The 16,207-nt window shown below is 38.1% G+C and overlaps 1 protein-coding gene across 1 annotated transcript in view; it reads right to left on the bottom strand.

Moving 5' to 3' along the window:
• WDR49 (WD repeat domain 49) overlaps positions 1 to 16,207 on the bottom strand; it is a 202,486-nt gene that overhangs the window by 37,910 nt on the left and 148,369 nt on the right. Inside the window, exons 17-18 of the mRNA XM_003416272.3 lie at positions 2,528 to 2,631; positions 233 to 379 (exon numbers count right to left, since the gene is read on the bottom strand). Coding sequence (XP_003416320.3) covers positions 233 to 379; positions 2,528 to 2,631 — 251 coding nt within the window. The remainder of the gene's footprint in view (positions 1 to 232; positions 380 to 2,527; positions 2,632 to 16,207) is intronic.

A 16,207-nucleotide genomic window follows, 5' to 3' on the forward strand; every position in this document is an offset into this window, starting at 1 on the left:
CTGACTTTAGAAAATAAAAATATTCCCTTCATGTATTCCAGCCTGTTGGCTGTCCTTTCTGAAAGCACAGATCAGCAGCTGAGCTATAAATCTTACCAGCCATGCCACACTTCAGTTCACTGCACCCTACAAGGCAAGTATGTGTTACTGTCATGTTATTCTACTTGATTTTTTAAACTGGTTGAGTTTCATGGGGAGAGATAATGAAGATACATGATGGCTGAAATCTTACTTTCAGAAAATGGTGGAAGCTCTGGAATTTTGGGATATTCCTCTTGTGGCTCTTCCAGAAAGTACTTCTCAGGGTCTAGAAGAAAAGCAGGCTTACTCACTTCCGGCAGCTCTTTCAGGGCTCCAATGCTCAATGACCTAAATGAGCCTTTACAACAACAGGTTTTAGGTGAAGATGGGAGAAAAGTACAATACCATTAATTCCTCAGAAGAAAGTAGCACATTTCCAAGCAAAGCTAGCTTTTTAAAATGTAATCTTCCTGTTACTCAGCTGGCACAGCTGCAATGATCAGCAAACCCTATAAACACAGCTGTTCACGATAAACCCATGGTCTTTTTTATTCAAAGAAACCAAAAAGAACTCAAAGCTTCCCAATCATTTATTTTTTATATGGTATTCTTTTGCTGTTTTCACTCGAACGTGAGTATGCTGCAGTTTTGGAAAGTTCCAGTTTCTCTTTTATCTGCAAAACAAATTGTAGCCTTGGTGAAATGGAATCTTTTTTTTTTTAAATGTTTAACAAAGCACCTAAATTTTTGAATTTTCAGGTGCTTTTTAATTTTGCTAAAATGTAAACCAGAGATGTGTTATCATTGCATTTATTATGCACACAATGGGATGATGGGAAGCTATTTTAATTATGTCTTTAAAAGCAAAGTCTTGGAAAATGTGAAAATGTTTTCTCTTTGCTTCACATGATAAATGCATAGTGGAATAGAAATTTATGAAAGCTTAATTCAAGGTGTGATTTTGTGTTAGTTTGATTGTTAGCTCTGTGAAAGTAGGTGCTATGTTTTTGTCATCCCAAAGGCCTCACTACCTAGGAAAAGGAAATTAATAAACATTCAGCATCTGCTAAGGAACAGTCACATGTTAGGTCAGCAGTGGAAATCCTGGTGGCATAGTGGTTAAGTGTTACAGCTGTTAACCAAAGGGTCGGCAGTTCGAATCCACCAGGCGCTCCTTGGAAACTCTATGGGGCAGTTCTACTCTGTCCTATAGGGCCGTATGAGTGGGAATCAACTCGACGGCACTGAGTTTGGTTTTGTTTTTTGGATGTCAGTGGTGGCACAGTGGTTAAGAGCTCGGCTCCAAACCAAAAGGTCAGCAGTTCAAATCCACCAGCTGCTCCTTGGAAACCCTATGGGGCAGTTCTACTCTGTCCTATAGAGTCACTATGAGTCAGCATTGACTTGACAGCAATGGATTTGGTTTTTTGGTTTTTGGTCTGTCAGTGGTTCTCAGGCTTTAGGTTTCAGAATCACTTGGAAGGCTTGTTAAAACCTGGGTTCTGATTTAGTAGGGTGAGGTGGGGTCCCATCATTTACATGTCTAACAAGCTCCAGGTGATGCTGATGCTGCTAGGACAGGGGCCAGAGTTTGAAAACTAATGTGCTATGTCAGTCAAAGAAGAAATCTTCACAATCTGTAAGGTATCATTATGCCCACCTGACAGATGAAGAAACTAAGGCTCAGGATGCTTTAGTAAATTGCCGGAGTTTACATAGCTGGTAAATGGCAGAATATGGCCTTAAACACAAGTATGCTTTACTCCAAAGGTTGTGCTCCAAGGTAAGCAATAGTAATAATAACAATAATGTTATAAGAAAATTGTATGGGATTTCTACAATATGCCAGGCATTGTTCAAAGTACTTTACATATAATATCTCATTTAAGCCTAACAAAAACCCTATTGAATGTTAGCAAATAATTCTACACCTTTTGACAACCAAGTTTCATCAGAAATTCTAAAATCAACATATCTGCCATATGGGAGTGCTGCTTCTCCAGAGACATAAGTTGAAAAAAGATTTGTAGTAAGTGAAATACTCTCATTATATGATGGAGCTTCTAGAATGATTTTCACCTATGTTTCTAAATAATATGATTCAATATGATAACAATTCCTTTGTTTCAATTACTTTTTTCACAATTCTTTTCAGGTCAGGCAAAAACTAGATTAAGACATTGTAGCTTTGGGCTTTCTGAAGGCAAAACATAGTTTTATTTCATCTTCATATCTTAAGTACTTAGGTGAAAGAACTAACATTCTGCTGCCAACTGTGTTTTCAAAAGTACAGTAGGTGCTTTACATGCTTTATGATTTAGATCTTATACTTCTGCCCTGGCAGCCAGAACCTCACTTTACTCCTTTGTAAAATGGAGATCATGTGACCTTGCCTTTAGGTTTAAAGAATAGGATCATTCCTGACAGATAAAATAGTTCTTTGTCTTAATCACACTAATTTATATAATAATAGCATTATAAAAATGTATCAGTAATGATTACTTACTGGATGTTTTTTGTAGAACATCATAAAGTTTATATGTTTTTTTCCTGTGGGCATTTCTTTCTTTATATTTCATACCTAAATTTATATCTTCTGATACTCTGCCACTGGAAAAAAAATAATGCATGATGGAGTAAAATATCAACCACAAAGGATGACAGGCACTTTCTGGCTATGAGTATATATCTTACTTTGACAAAAAAATTTCTATTCCTGTGGACATAAGTAGTGACATTTTTTACACTAATCAAGACATACCTTTGAATGAAATGCTCGCTAGCCAGATCAATAAAAAAGGATGAGACCCAGAGAGGCAAAAAGAACCAGAGAGGCCAAGAGCCTGGTTTAGCATAATCCCTGTCCCCATAACAACTGGAAGGCCAGAGAACAATCTATACAGAAGAAAACTTCACAGAAACACATATGCACTATTCTTTCCTTGTGTGTAAATTATGTGGGTTAGGAAATAACCCACAAGTAGCATCAGTGTTATGTGTCAAAACCTATTTATACAAAATTAGTCTTAGGTCTTCATTTATGGTATCCAACATGCAAACAATTTCAGTTTTTTTTTTTTAAGCTTATGATGTAATTCTATAAGAAAAATTTCGATTAGCTTGAATCCACAGAAAATGTTTTTTGTCAATAAAACATGGGGAGTAAAATCATTAAAAAAAAAAAAAAAAAGAAATCATTAGCTGTATTTAATTCCAGAAACCAGAAAATGGTCTTAAATTCATTCAACATTCACTGTCACAGATTTTATCCTTAACAGCTGCAAATTGTGTTGCCAAAAATCATTATTAGTCTCTTGGCTATACCAGACAAGAAAACCACCCCAATCTTCAGTAAAATCATGGCATGCCATGGGGATCTTGATCTTGGCCTACCCTCCCACTTCTGCCTCCTTTTTTTGCACCCCCTAACTCTTCATTGTTTCCAGTCCTCCAACCCCTTATTTTTATCCAACTTCTGCTAAGTACTTAGTAGCTAGCTGTAGGACCTGCAGATGTTTCTTAAACTGTAGGCCTCAGTTTCCTCCTCAACAAAATGGGATTTTTGTTGTGGTTCTAAAAGAGGTAACATGGATGAAAGTTCAGTGAAGTGCCTAATAAATAACAGTATTCAATCAATGTTAACTTTTCACTTCCTTCTTCTCCACTCTGTTTTAACTGAACCTAAAATATCGATAGAGAAAGAATACAAAATATCAGTGCAAGTGAATTTATCTATGCATCTCTCTTATTTTGTTTTATTTATCTATTCATTTTTTATATTTAAATAAACTTTTTAAAATTTTAGAATAGTTTTAGATTTACAGAAAAGTTGTAAAGAGAGTACAGCAAGTTCTCATACACCCTTCACATAGGTTTCCTCATTATTGACAACTTACTTCAACATTTGTAATAACTAAAAAATGAATATTGTTACAATATTGGCATATTACTATTAACTAAACTCCATATTTTATTTGAATTTCACTAGTTTTTTTTTTTTTTTTCCCTAATGTCCTTTTTCTGTACCAGAAGCCCATCCAGGATACTACATTACATTTAGTTGTCATGTCTCCTTAGCCTCCTCTGGTCTGTGAAAATTTCTTAGGCTTTACTTGTTTCTCAAGGCTAAAACCTTGACAGTTTTAAGGAATAAGGTATTTTGTGGAGAGTTTTACAATTTGGTTTGTCTGATATTTTTCTTATGGTTAAATTAGGGTTATGGGTTGTTGGGAGGGAGACAACAAACGTAAAGTACCATTTGCATCTCATCCTATCAAGGTTACATCACATGCTATCAACCATTTTTAGTGCTGATGATGTTAACTTTGATCACCAGGCTGGGGTATGTTTGCCAACTTCTCCTTTGTAAGGTTAACTTTTCCCCTCCTGTCCATACTCTACTCTGGAAGCAAGTTAACAATTACAGCCAACACTTAAGGAGACTGAGGAGGAGTTAACCTCCACCTCCTTGAGAGGGATTATATTTACATAAATTATTTGGAATTATAGATTCTTTTTTTTTTGAAAGCTTTGCCATCCGAAAGATTTAGGGCAGGTGTACAGTTTTCTCCCCATATTATGCTGGAATGGCCCCCTCACAATATACCTTCTTCTTTGTATAAGAACATATTATTTAGTCACTCAGGCTTTGGAAACAAGAATGATGGGGTCCTTAGAAAGTCGTTTTAAGAAAGTGAGGGAGTCTGTAACCATAATATATTGGTGGTGGGCACTCAAAGTGTGGAGTTGCAGATTTTGGTGTAAGAAAACCATTTTTTCCCCCCTCAAAAAAGTATTGTTGATATAAACTTGGGTGCAAAAGATTGAGGGAGGCCTAGAAGTAGGGAATTTCTTCTTTTCACTGGTAACACCAAATCCTGATTTTTCCTGAAAGACCCTGAATTCTGCCTCATTGGGCCCTATTTTGAGGATACTCTTCCCTACTTTTGGACCATTTGCTTTCTGGCTGTCTCACCAAACTGTATTTAAATCAAGTATCTTTTGTATAAGACAAAGATTTGACTCATTCCCACCGAAGAATTTTAGTCATGTAGGGAGAGAAGCAAGGAGACGATAAAAGGACAACTTCTGAGAACCACAATAAATTGTGCCACTAAGATGGCTGCCTAGGAAATGTGGCTCCAAGGTTGGTGAAACTCCAAGACAAACAGCAGCTCTACGCACACGAGGCTTGGCAATTGACCTCACATCCAAAAGCCATCTTATTGCTTCCTTTATACAGATGTCTCTCACTTGGGAGACTGGCAATATGAAAAATAGAGGGAACTGGAAAAAGGCAGAAGTTCCTGGGAAAAGTGATTAAAAAAAAAAACATCAAACCTACTGCCATCTAGTCAATTAGTCAATTTCAATTCATAGGGACCCTATAAACAGAGTAGAAATGCCCCATAGGGTTTCCAAGGGGAATGTTTTCAGCCTCTCTCCATTAAGAATGACGTTGGCCGTTGGTTTTGCATTAAAAAAACATAGATGCCCTTTATTATGTTGAGAAAATTTCCTTCTATATATATTTTATTGAGAGTTTGTATCAGGAATGGGTGTTGGACTTTGTCAAATGCCTTTTCTGCGTCGATTGAGATAACATGTGACTCTTTTCTTTCCTCTTATTTACTTGGTGGAGTATATTGATTGATTTCATAATGTTGAATCTTCCTTGCAAACATGGTATGAATCCTACTTGGTTGCAGTGTATTATTTTTTTGATATGGTCCTGAATTCTATTGGCTAAAATTTTGTTAAGAATTTTTGCATCTATATTCATGAGAGATATTGGTCTTTAATTTTCTTTTTTTTGTGGTGTCTTTGCCTGGTTTGGACACCCTGATGGCAGAGTGGCAAAGTGCTATGGCTGCAAACCAAAGGGTCAGCAGTTCGAATCCTCCAGGCGCTCCTTGGAAACTTTATGGGGGAAGTTCTACTCTGTCCTATAGTGTCACTATGGGTCGGAATTGACTCGACGGCAACAGGTTTGGGTTTGTTTTTTTTTTGCCTGGTTTTGGTATCAGGGTTATGCTGGCTTCGTAGAATGAATTTGGAAGTATTGCTTCCTTTTCTATGTTCTGATTTTCTCTTCTTTTTTGATGTGTGCATCTACTGCTATAAATTGACCTCTGAGAACTGACTTCGCAGTGTCTCAAAGGTTTTCATACGATGTGCTTTCATTCTGGTTTAATTCTAGGAATTTTTTTATTCCATCTCTGATTTCTTCTATTACCCAGTGGTTTTTAAGCAGGGTGTTATTCAGTTTCCATGCAATCGATTTTTTTTCCTTACTCTTCCTGTTGTTAATTTCTACTTTGGTGGCATTGTGGTCAGAGAAGATACTTTGTATTATCTCAATGTTTTGGATTTTGTTGAGGGTTGCTCTGTGACCTAAGATGTGGTCTATTCTGGAGAATGTTCCATGTGCATTGGAAAAGAATGTGTACTTTGCAGCTCTTGGGTAGAGTGTTCTATATATGTCTATGAGGTCAAGTTGGCTGATTGTGTGCTTTAACTCTTCTGTATCTTTGTTGAGTTTCTTTCTAGATGTTCTGTCCTTTACCAAGAGTGTTGTGTTGAAGTCTCCTACTATTATTGTAGAACTGTCAGTTTCTCTTTTCAGTGATGTTAGAGTTTGTTTTATGTGTTTTGCAGCTCTGTCATTGGATGTGTAGATGTTTATTATCGTTAAATCTTCATGATGGATCATCCCTTTAATCATTATATAGTATCCTTCTTTGTCTTTTAGGGTAGATTTTGTTTTTTTTATTAACTTCTACTGAGCTTCAGGTGAACGTTTACAAATCCAATCAGTCTGTCACATGTAAGTTTAAATACATCTTACTCTGTACTCCCACTTGCTCTCCCCCTAATGAGTCAGCCCTTTCAGTCTTTCCTTTTGTGACAATTTTGCCAGCTTCCCTCTCTCTCTATCCTCCCATCCCCCCATCAGACAAGCAATGCCAACACAATCTCAAGTGTCCACCTGATATAATTAGTTCACTCTTCATCAGCATCTCTCTCCCACCCACTGACCAGTCCCTTTCATGTCTGATGAGTTGTCTTCGGGGATGGTTCCTGTCCTGTGCCAACAGAAGGTTTGGGGACCATGGCCACCGGGATTCCTCTAGTCTCAGTCAGACCATTAAGCATGGTCTTTTTATGAGAATTTGGGGTCTGCATCCCACTGATCTCCTGCTCCCTCTGGAGTTCTCTGTTGTGCTCCCTGTCAGGGGAGTCATCGATTGTGGCCGGGCACCAACTAGTTCTTCTGGTCTCAGGATGATGTAAGTCTCTGGTTCATGTGGCCCTTTCTGTCTCTTGGGCTCTTAGTTGTCGTGTGACCTTGGTGTTCTTCATTTTCCTTTGCTCCAGGTGGGTTGAGACCAATTGATGCATCTTAGATGGTCGCTTGTTAGCATTTAAGACCCCAGACGCCACATTTCAAAGTGGGATGCAGAATGTTTTCATAATAGAATTATTTTGCCAATTGACTTAGAAGTCCCCTCAAACCATGGTCCCCAGACCCCTGCCCTTGCTCCGCTGACCTTTGAAGCATTCATTTTATCCCGGAAACTTCTTTGCTTTTGGTCCAGTCCAACTGAGCTGACCTTCCATGTATTGAGTGTTGTCCTTCCCTTCACCTAAAGCAGTTCTTATCTACTAATTAATCAATAAAAAACCCTCTCCCTCCCTCCCTCGTAATCACAAAAGTATGTGTTCTTCTCAGTTTTTACTATTTCTCAAGATCTTATAATAGTGGTCTTATACAATATTTGTCCTTTTGCCTCTGACTAATTTCGCTCAGCGTAATGCCTTCCAGGTTCCTCCATGTTATGAAATGTTTCACAGATTCGTCACTGTTCTTTATCGATGCGTAGTATTTCATTGTGTGAATATACCACAATTTATTTACCCATTCATCCGTTGATGGACACCTTGGTTGCTTCCAACTTTTTGCTATTGTAAACAGAGCTGCAATAAACATGGGTGTGCATATATCTGTTTGTGTGAAGGCTCTTGTTTCTCTAGGGTACATTCCGAGGAGTGGGATTTCTGGGTTGTATGGTAGTTCTACTTCTAACTGTTTAAGATAACGCCAGATAGATTTGCAAAGTGGTTGTACCATTTTACATTCTCACCAGCAGTGTATAAGAGTTCCAATCTCTCCGCAGCCTCTCCAACATTTATTATTTTGTATTTTTTGGATTAATGCCAGCCTTGTTGGAGTGAGATGGAATCTCATCGTAGTTTTAATTTGCATTTCTCTAATGGCTAATGATCGAGAGCATTTTCTCATGTGCCTGTTACCTGCCTGAATATCTTCTTTAGTGAAGTGTGTGTTCATATTCTTTGCCCACTTCTTGATTGGGTTGTTTGTCTTTTTGTGGTTGAGTTTTGACAGAATCATGTAGATTTTAGAGATCAGGCGCTGGTCAGAGATGTCATGGCTGAAAATTCTTTCCCAGTCTGTAGGTGGCCTTTTTACTCTTTTGGTGAAGTCTTTAGATGAGCATAGGTGTTTGATTTTTAGGAGCTCCCAGTTATCGGGTTTCTCTTCATCATTTTTGGTAATGTTTTGTATTCTGTTTATGCCTTGTATTAGGGCTCCTAATGTCCCTATTTTTTCTTCCATGATCTTTATCGTTTTAGTCTTTATGTTTAGGTCTTTGATCCACTTGGAGTTAGTTTTTGTGCATGGTGTGAGGTATGGGTCCTGTTTCATTTTTTTGCAAATGGATATCCAGTTATGCCAGCACCATTTGTTAAAAAGATCATCTTTTCCCCAATTAACTGACACTGGGCCTTTGTCAAATATCAGCTGCTCATATATGGTCGGATTTATATCTGGGTTCTCAATACTGTTCCATTGGTCTATGTGCCTGTTGTACCAGTACCAGGCTGTTTTGACAACTGTGGCTGTATGATAGTTTCTAAAATCAGGTAGAGTGAGGCCTCCCACTTTCTTCTTCTTTTTCAGTAATGCTTTGCTTATCCGGGGCTTCCTTCCCTTCCATATGAAATTGGTGATTTGTTTCTATATCACCTTAAAATATGACATTGGAATTTGGATCGGAAGTGCGTTATATGTATAGATGGCTTTTGGTAGAATAGACATTTTTACTATGTTAAGTCTTCCTATCCATGAGCAAGGTATGTTTTTCCACTTAAGTATGTCCTTTTGAATTTCTTGTAGTAGAGCTTTGTAGTTTTCTTTGTATAGGTCTTTTACATCCTTGGTAAGATTTATTCCTAAGTATTTTATCTTCTTGGGGGCTACTGTGAATGGTATTGATTTGGTTATTTCCTCTTCAGTGTTCTTTTTGTTGATGTAGAGGAATCCAAGTGATTTTTGTATGTCTATTTTATAATCTGAGACTCTGCCAAACTCTTCTATTAGTTTCAGTAGTTTTCTGGAGGATTCCTTAGGGTTTTCTGTGTATAAGATCATGTCATCTGCAAATAGAGATAATTTTACTTCCTCCTTGCCAATCCGGATACCCTTTATTTCTTTGTCTAGCCTAATTGCCCTGGCTAGGACTTCTAGCACGATGTTGAATAAGAGCGGTGATAAAGGGCATCCTTGTCTGGTTCCCGTTCTCAAGGGAAATGCTTTCAGGTTCTCTCCATTTAGAGTGATATTGGCTGTTGGCTTTGCATAGATGCCCTTTATTATGTTGAGGAATTTTCCTTCAATTCCTATTTTGGTAAGAGTTTTTATCATGAATGGGTGTTGGACTTTGTCAAATGCCTTTTCTGCATCAATTTATAAGATCATGTGGTTTTTGTCTTTTGTTTTATTTATGTGATGGATTACATTAATGGTTCTTCTGATATTAAACCAGCCTTGCATACCTGGTATAAATCCCACTTGATCATGGTGAATTATTTTTTTGATGTGTTGTTGGATTCTATTGGCTAGAATTTTGTTGAGGATTTTTGCATCTATGTTCATGAGGGATATAGGTCTGTAATTTTCTGTTTTTGTAATGTCTTTACCTGGTTTTAGTATCAGGGAGTTGGTGGCTTCATAGAATGAGTTGGGTAGTATTCCGTCATTTTCTATGCTTTGAAATACCTTTAGTAGTAGTGATGTTAACTCTTCTCTGAAAGTTTGGTAGAACTCTGCAGTGAAGCTGTCCGGGCCAGGGCTTTTTTTTATTGGGAGTTTTTTGATTACCGTTTCAATCTCTTTTTTTTGTTATGGGTCTATTTAGTTGTTCTACTTCTGCATGTGTTAATTTAGGTAGGTAGTGATTTTCCAGGAATTCATCCATTTCTTCTAGGTTTGCAAATTTGTTATAGTACAATTTTTCATAATAATCTGATATGATTCTTTTAATTTCATTTGGTTCTGTTGTGATGTGGTCCTTCTCGTTTCTTATTCGGGTTATTTGTTTCCTTTCCTGTATTTCTTTAGTCAGTCTAGTCAATGATTTATCAATTTTGTTAATTTTTTCAAAGAACCAGCTTTTGGCTTTGTTAATTTTTTCAATTGTTTTTCTGTTCTCTAATTCATTTAGTTCAGCTCTAATTTTTATTATTTGTTTTCTTCTGGTGCCTGATGGATTCTTTTGTTGCTCACTTTCTATTTGTTCAAGTTGTAGGGACAGTTCTCTGATTTTGGCTCTTTCTTCTTTTTGTATGTGTGCATTTATCGATATAAATTGGCCTCTGAGCACTGCTTTTGCTTTGTCCCAGAGGTTTTGATAGGAAGTATTTTCATTCTCGTTGCAGTCTATGAATTTCCTTATTCCCTCCTTGATGTCTTCTATAACCCAGTCTTTTTTCAGGAGGGCATTGTTCATTTTCCAAGTATTTGATTTCTTTTCCCTAGTTTTTCTGTTATTGATTTCTAGTTTTATTGACTTGTGGTCTGAGAAGATGCTCTGTAATATTTCGATGTTTTGGACTCTGCAAAGGTTTGTTTTATGACCTAATATGTGGTCTATTCTAGAGAATGTTCCATGTGCGCTAGAATAAAAAAGTATACTTTGCAGCAGTTGGGTGGAGAGTTCTGTATAAGTCAATGAGGTCAAGTTGGTTGATTGTTGCAATTAGATCTTCCGTGTCTCTATTGAGCTTCTTACTGGATGTCCTGTCCTTCTCCGAAAGTGGTGTGTTGAAGTCTCCTACTATAATTGTGGAGGTGTCTATCTCACTTTTCAATTCTGTTAAAATTTGATTTATGTATCTTGCAGCCCTGTCATTGGGTGCATAAATAATATGGTTATGTCTTCCTGATCAATTGTCCCTTTTATCATTATATAGTGTCCTTCTTTATCCTTTGTGGTGGATTTCAGCCTAAAGTCTATTGTGTCAGAAATTAATATTGCTACTCCTCTTCTTTTTTGCTTATTGTTTGCTTGATATATTTTTTTTCCATCCTTTGAGTTTTAGTTTGTTTGTGTCTCTAAGTCTAAGGTGTGTCTCTTGTAGGCAGCATATAGACGGATCGTGTTTCTTTATCCAGTCTGAGACTCTCTGTCTCTTTATTGGTGCATTTAGTCCATTTACATTCAGCGTAATTATAGATAAATAAGTGTTTAGTGTTGTCATTTTGATACCTTTTTATGTGTGTTGTTGACAATTTCATTTTTTCACATACTTTTTTGTGCTGAGATGTTTTTCTTAGTAAATTGTGAGATCCTCATTTTCGTAGTATTTGACTTTATATTTGTTGAGTCGTTACGTTTTTCTTGGCTTTTATCTTGAGTTATGGAGTTGTTATACCTCTTTATGGTTACCTTATTATTTACCCCTATTTTTCTAAGTAAAAACCTAACTTGTATTGTTCTATATCGCCTTGTATCACTCTCCATATGGCAGTTCTATGCCTCCTGTGTTTAGTCCCTCTTTTTGATTATTGTGATCTTTTACCTATTGACTTCCATGATTCCCTGTTATGTGTATTTTTTTTTTTAATTAATCTTAATTTGTTTTTGTGATTTCCCTATTTGAGTTGATATCAGGACGTTCTGTTTTGTGACCTTGTGTTGTGCTGGTATCTGATATTATTGGTTTTCTGACCAAACAATATCCTTTAGTATTTCTTGGAGTTTTGGGTTGGTTTTTGCAAATTCTCTAAACTTGTGTTTATCTGTAAATATCTTAATTTCGCCTTCATATTTCAGAGAGAGTTTTGCTGGATATATGATCCTTGGCTGTCAGTTCTTCTCCTTCAGTGCTCTGTATATGTCGTCCCATTCCCTTCTTGCCTGCATGGTTTCTGCTGAGTAGTCTGAACTTATTGATTCTCCCTTGAAGGAAACCTTTCTTTTCTCCCTGGCTGCTTTTAAAATTTTCTGTTTATCTTTGGTTTTGGTGAGTTTGATGATAATATGTCTGGGTGTTTTTCTTTTTGGATGAATCTTAAATGGGGTTCGATGAGCATCTTGGATAGGTATCCTTTTGTCTTTCATGATGTCAGGGAAGTTTTGTGTCAGGAGTTCTTCAACTATTTTCTCTGTGTTTTCTGTCCCCCCTCCCTGTTCTGGGACTCCAATCACACACAAGTTATCCTTCTTGATAGAGTCCCACATGATTCTTAGGGTTTCTTCATTTTTTTTAATTCTTTTATCTGATTTTTTTTCAGCTATGTTGGTGTCGATTCCCTGGTCCTCCAGATGTCCCAGTCTGCATTCTAATTGCTCGAGTCTGCTCCTCTGACTTCCTATTGCGTTGTCTAATTCTGTAATTTTATTGTTAAGCTTTTGGATTTCTACATGCTGTCTCTCTATGGATTCTTGCAACTTATTAATTTTTCCACTGTGTTCTTGAATAATCTTTTTGAGTTCTTCAACAGTTTTATCAGTGTGTTCCTTGGCTTTTTCTGCAGTTTGCCTTATTTAGTTTGTGATGTCTTGAAGCATTCTGTAAATTAGTTTTTTATATTCTGTATCTGATAATTCCAGGATTGTATCTTCCTTTGGGAAAGATTTTGGTTCTTTTGTTTGGGGGGTTGGAGAATCTGTCATGGTCTGCTTCTTTATGTGGTTTGATATGGACTGCTGTCTCTGAGCCATCACTGGGAAACTAATTTTTCCAGAAAATCTGCTTAAAAAAATGCAGTCAGATCCCTATGAGAATTGCCTTTGGATTATAACTGCCACCTTGTTCCCTGTAAGGATGAAAGTCTGAGGTTTGGATCATATATGCTTGGCTGTAGCTGGTTCTGTGTTTTTAGTCCAATTAGGGGTGGATTTTTGGTCCCTGGTTTTTTTTTTATTATTATTGTTGTTGTTGTTCCTTCTCTCAGGCCGAAAGAGTGGGTTAGGAAAAGACCAAAAGAAAAAAAAAAAGGGGGGGAAAGCAAAGCCGCCACGGAGCCAGAGGCAATTCGGATGTTAATGAAGCCGCCTGGGGAGGGTGGGGGAGGGATCAGAGAGATAGGAGAGTAGCACCTCAAAATATAGCCAGGGTTGCTTGTCTTGCTTGGAATGACTATTATATCTGAGATTCCCGTGGGGCGTGTCGCCTATGTGTGCTGGCTGTGTGGAGATTGCCCCCGGGGGTCTGGCCCGCTGAAGTCACTGTCAGATCCTCCACTGCCAGCCCCGCGCCCAACGTCAAGGTTCCCCTGCTGGGACGGTGCACTCTTGACTCCAAAATCAGTGGCTGCCTCCCGCGGACTTCTCGTTCCGCCAGCCGCGTCGCCGAGCCACCGCCGTGAACTGGCTGGGCCCCCTCCCAGTGTTAGTTCAGGTGAGTGGAGCAGCTCCCCGTGCTTGTGCCGTGACCGCGTGTCCCAGCTGGGACGCTGCTCTCCCCGCTCCAAGACCAGTCACTGCCTCCCGGGGACTTCTCCCACCGGCTGCGTCGCCACCAGCCCGCGCGAACCGGCTGGGCCCCCTCCCGGGGTGAGTTTGGGGGGGTAGGGGTGGGTCCCTTGTTTGTGCTGTCAGCTCCCCTGGGCTCTGCCCTAAATCAGTTGCCAAAAGTTACCTTACTGGTACTCTGGCTCCAGGCTCTGAAAACAATCGCTTCTTCCCCGTATTTGTTCGTTTTCCGTCTCTAAATCTGTGTTTGTTGTTCAGGGTTCGTAGATTGTTATGTACGTGATCGATTCACTTGTTTTTCTGATTCTTTGTGGCAAGAGGGATCCGAGGTAGTGTCTACCTAGTCCGCCATCTTCCCCAGTCCTATCAGATTTTGTTTTAATGATTATTTTATCTGAGATTAGCATTGCCACTCCTGCTCTTTTTGGGTAGTTATTTGCTTGATATATATTTTTTTCCATCCTTTGATTTTTAATGAATTTACATCTTTGTTTCTGAGGTGTGTCTCTTGTAGACAGCATATTGATGGATCCTGTTTTTTTAATCCGTTCTGTCACTCTCTGTCTCTTTATGGGTTCATTTAGGCCATTTACATTCAGTGTAATTTTTGACAGGTGTGTTTGTGGTTGCCATTTTATACTTTTTTTTGTGTGTATGGTGCTAATATTTTCTTTTTTCCTCTTCCTCTCCTGTGGTGAGTTCCTTTTGTTTGTGGGTTTCTTTTTTTTTTTTTTTATTGAGAGTATGTTTTTCTTCTTTATTTTGATGAGTAGGTTTCTTAACTTTCTTTGTGGTTACCTTGAAATTTGCCCTTATCTTCCTAGGTTTGAACCAGTCTCTTATTACTTGGTGTCACCTTACCTTCCTTTCCAGTAGAAAGTTCTATACCTATACCATTTACTCCCTCTTTTATCATTCTGACATTGTTGTCATTTACAGATTAACCTCTCTGGTTCCCTGTTGCAATTCTTTTGGCTTTGGATAGTCCCTGAGAGTTCATTTCCTACGTTGGTATCTGACTGTCACAATCTTGCATCCTAGATTCAGGCTGTGGTCTCATGTTGTTTGTTCTCAGACCAAAGGACTCCCTTTAATGATTCTTGTAGTTTTGGTTTGGTTTTTACACATTACCTTAATTTCTGTTTATCTGGAAATATCCTTATTTCATCATCATATTTGAATGAAAGTTCTGCAGGATATATTATTCTTGGTTGGCAATTTTTTTAAGGTTTTATGTATGTCATCCCCTTGCCATCTTCCTTGCATGGTTTCTGCCAAATAATCAGAGCTTAGTCTTATTGTTTCTCCCCTGTATGTGACTTCTTGTTTTCCTTGAGCTGCTTTCAGGATTTTTTCTTCATCTTCAGTTTTAGTGAGTGTGATTATGATAATACTTGGTGTTTTTCTTTTGGGGTCTATCCTATGTGGGGTTCGTTGAGCTTCTTGGATGGTCAGCTTTTCATCATTCATGACATTAGGGAAGTTTTCTGTCATCAGTTCTTCAATGAGCCTCTCTGTGTTTTCTGTTTTCTTTCTCTGTTCTGGAACTCTGATCACGTGCAAATTTTTGCTTTTGATTGTATTTTGCATAATTCTCAGGATTTCCTCATTTTTATTCATTCTTTTTTCTGATTTTTCCTCAGAGTTGTATCCAAGTGTTTGCCTTCAATTTCACTGATCCTGTCTTCTATCATTTCAAACTTGCTCCTCAGGCTTTCTATGACAAATCTTGTTTACCTTTTGGATTTCTAATTGTTTTTGTATGATTTCTAGTTGTGAATTTATTTTGGCATTTTGTTCCTGTATTATTTCCTTGAATTCCTCCACTTTTTTGTCTGTATTTTCCATGAATTTGTCTGCCTTTTCCATAAATTCGTATTTTTTTTCCTCATTTTTCTCTGCTTTTTGCTTCAACTCTTGGTAGTTCTGAATATTAGGGATTTGAATTCCCTGTCAGGTAGTTCTAGTGTCTTTTCTTCTTCTGGAAAGTCATCTGGTGTTTTATTTTGGATCCCTACTGGAACCATTCTCTCCTTTTTTTATGTATGTTTTGATATTGCCTACTGTCTTCAGGACATTCAGTAGTTATTTTCCTCATTTCTTGATGTATTTTTGTTTGTTTCATCCTGGTTTTTTATTTGGTTATGTCTGAGCAGGCAGGCTCTGCATTCTTTGTTGTTTGCTCATCTGTAGTCACAATACATTTCACCTCCTTGTCAATGGGCGGGGCCAGTCACTCAGCTATGATACAGTAGGGCAGGTCCAGCTGAAGGGGAGGTGCTAGGATGGGTTTTTTTGTGGCACATAGTATGGCTGACAGGGCAGGCCAGTAATCAGTGCTGGGCAGCTTCTGGTATGCCATACCTGTACTGCTTGGGGGTGTGATGTTCAGTGCACGGTGCAGG

Source organism: Loxodonta africana, chromosome 23 (genome assembly GCF_030014295.1).
Source record: "Loxodonta africana isolate mLoxAfr1 chromosome 23, mLoxAfr1.hap2, whole genome shotgun sequence".
NCBI lineage: Eukaryota > Metazoa > Chordata > Mammalia > Proboscidea > Elephantidae > Loxodonta > Loxodonta africana.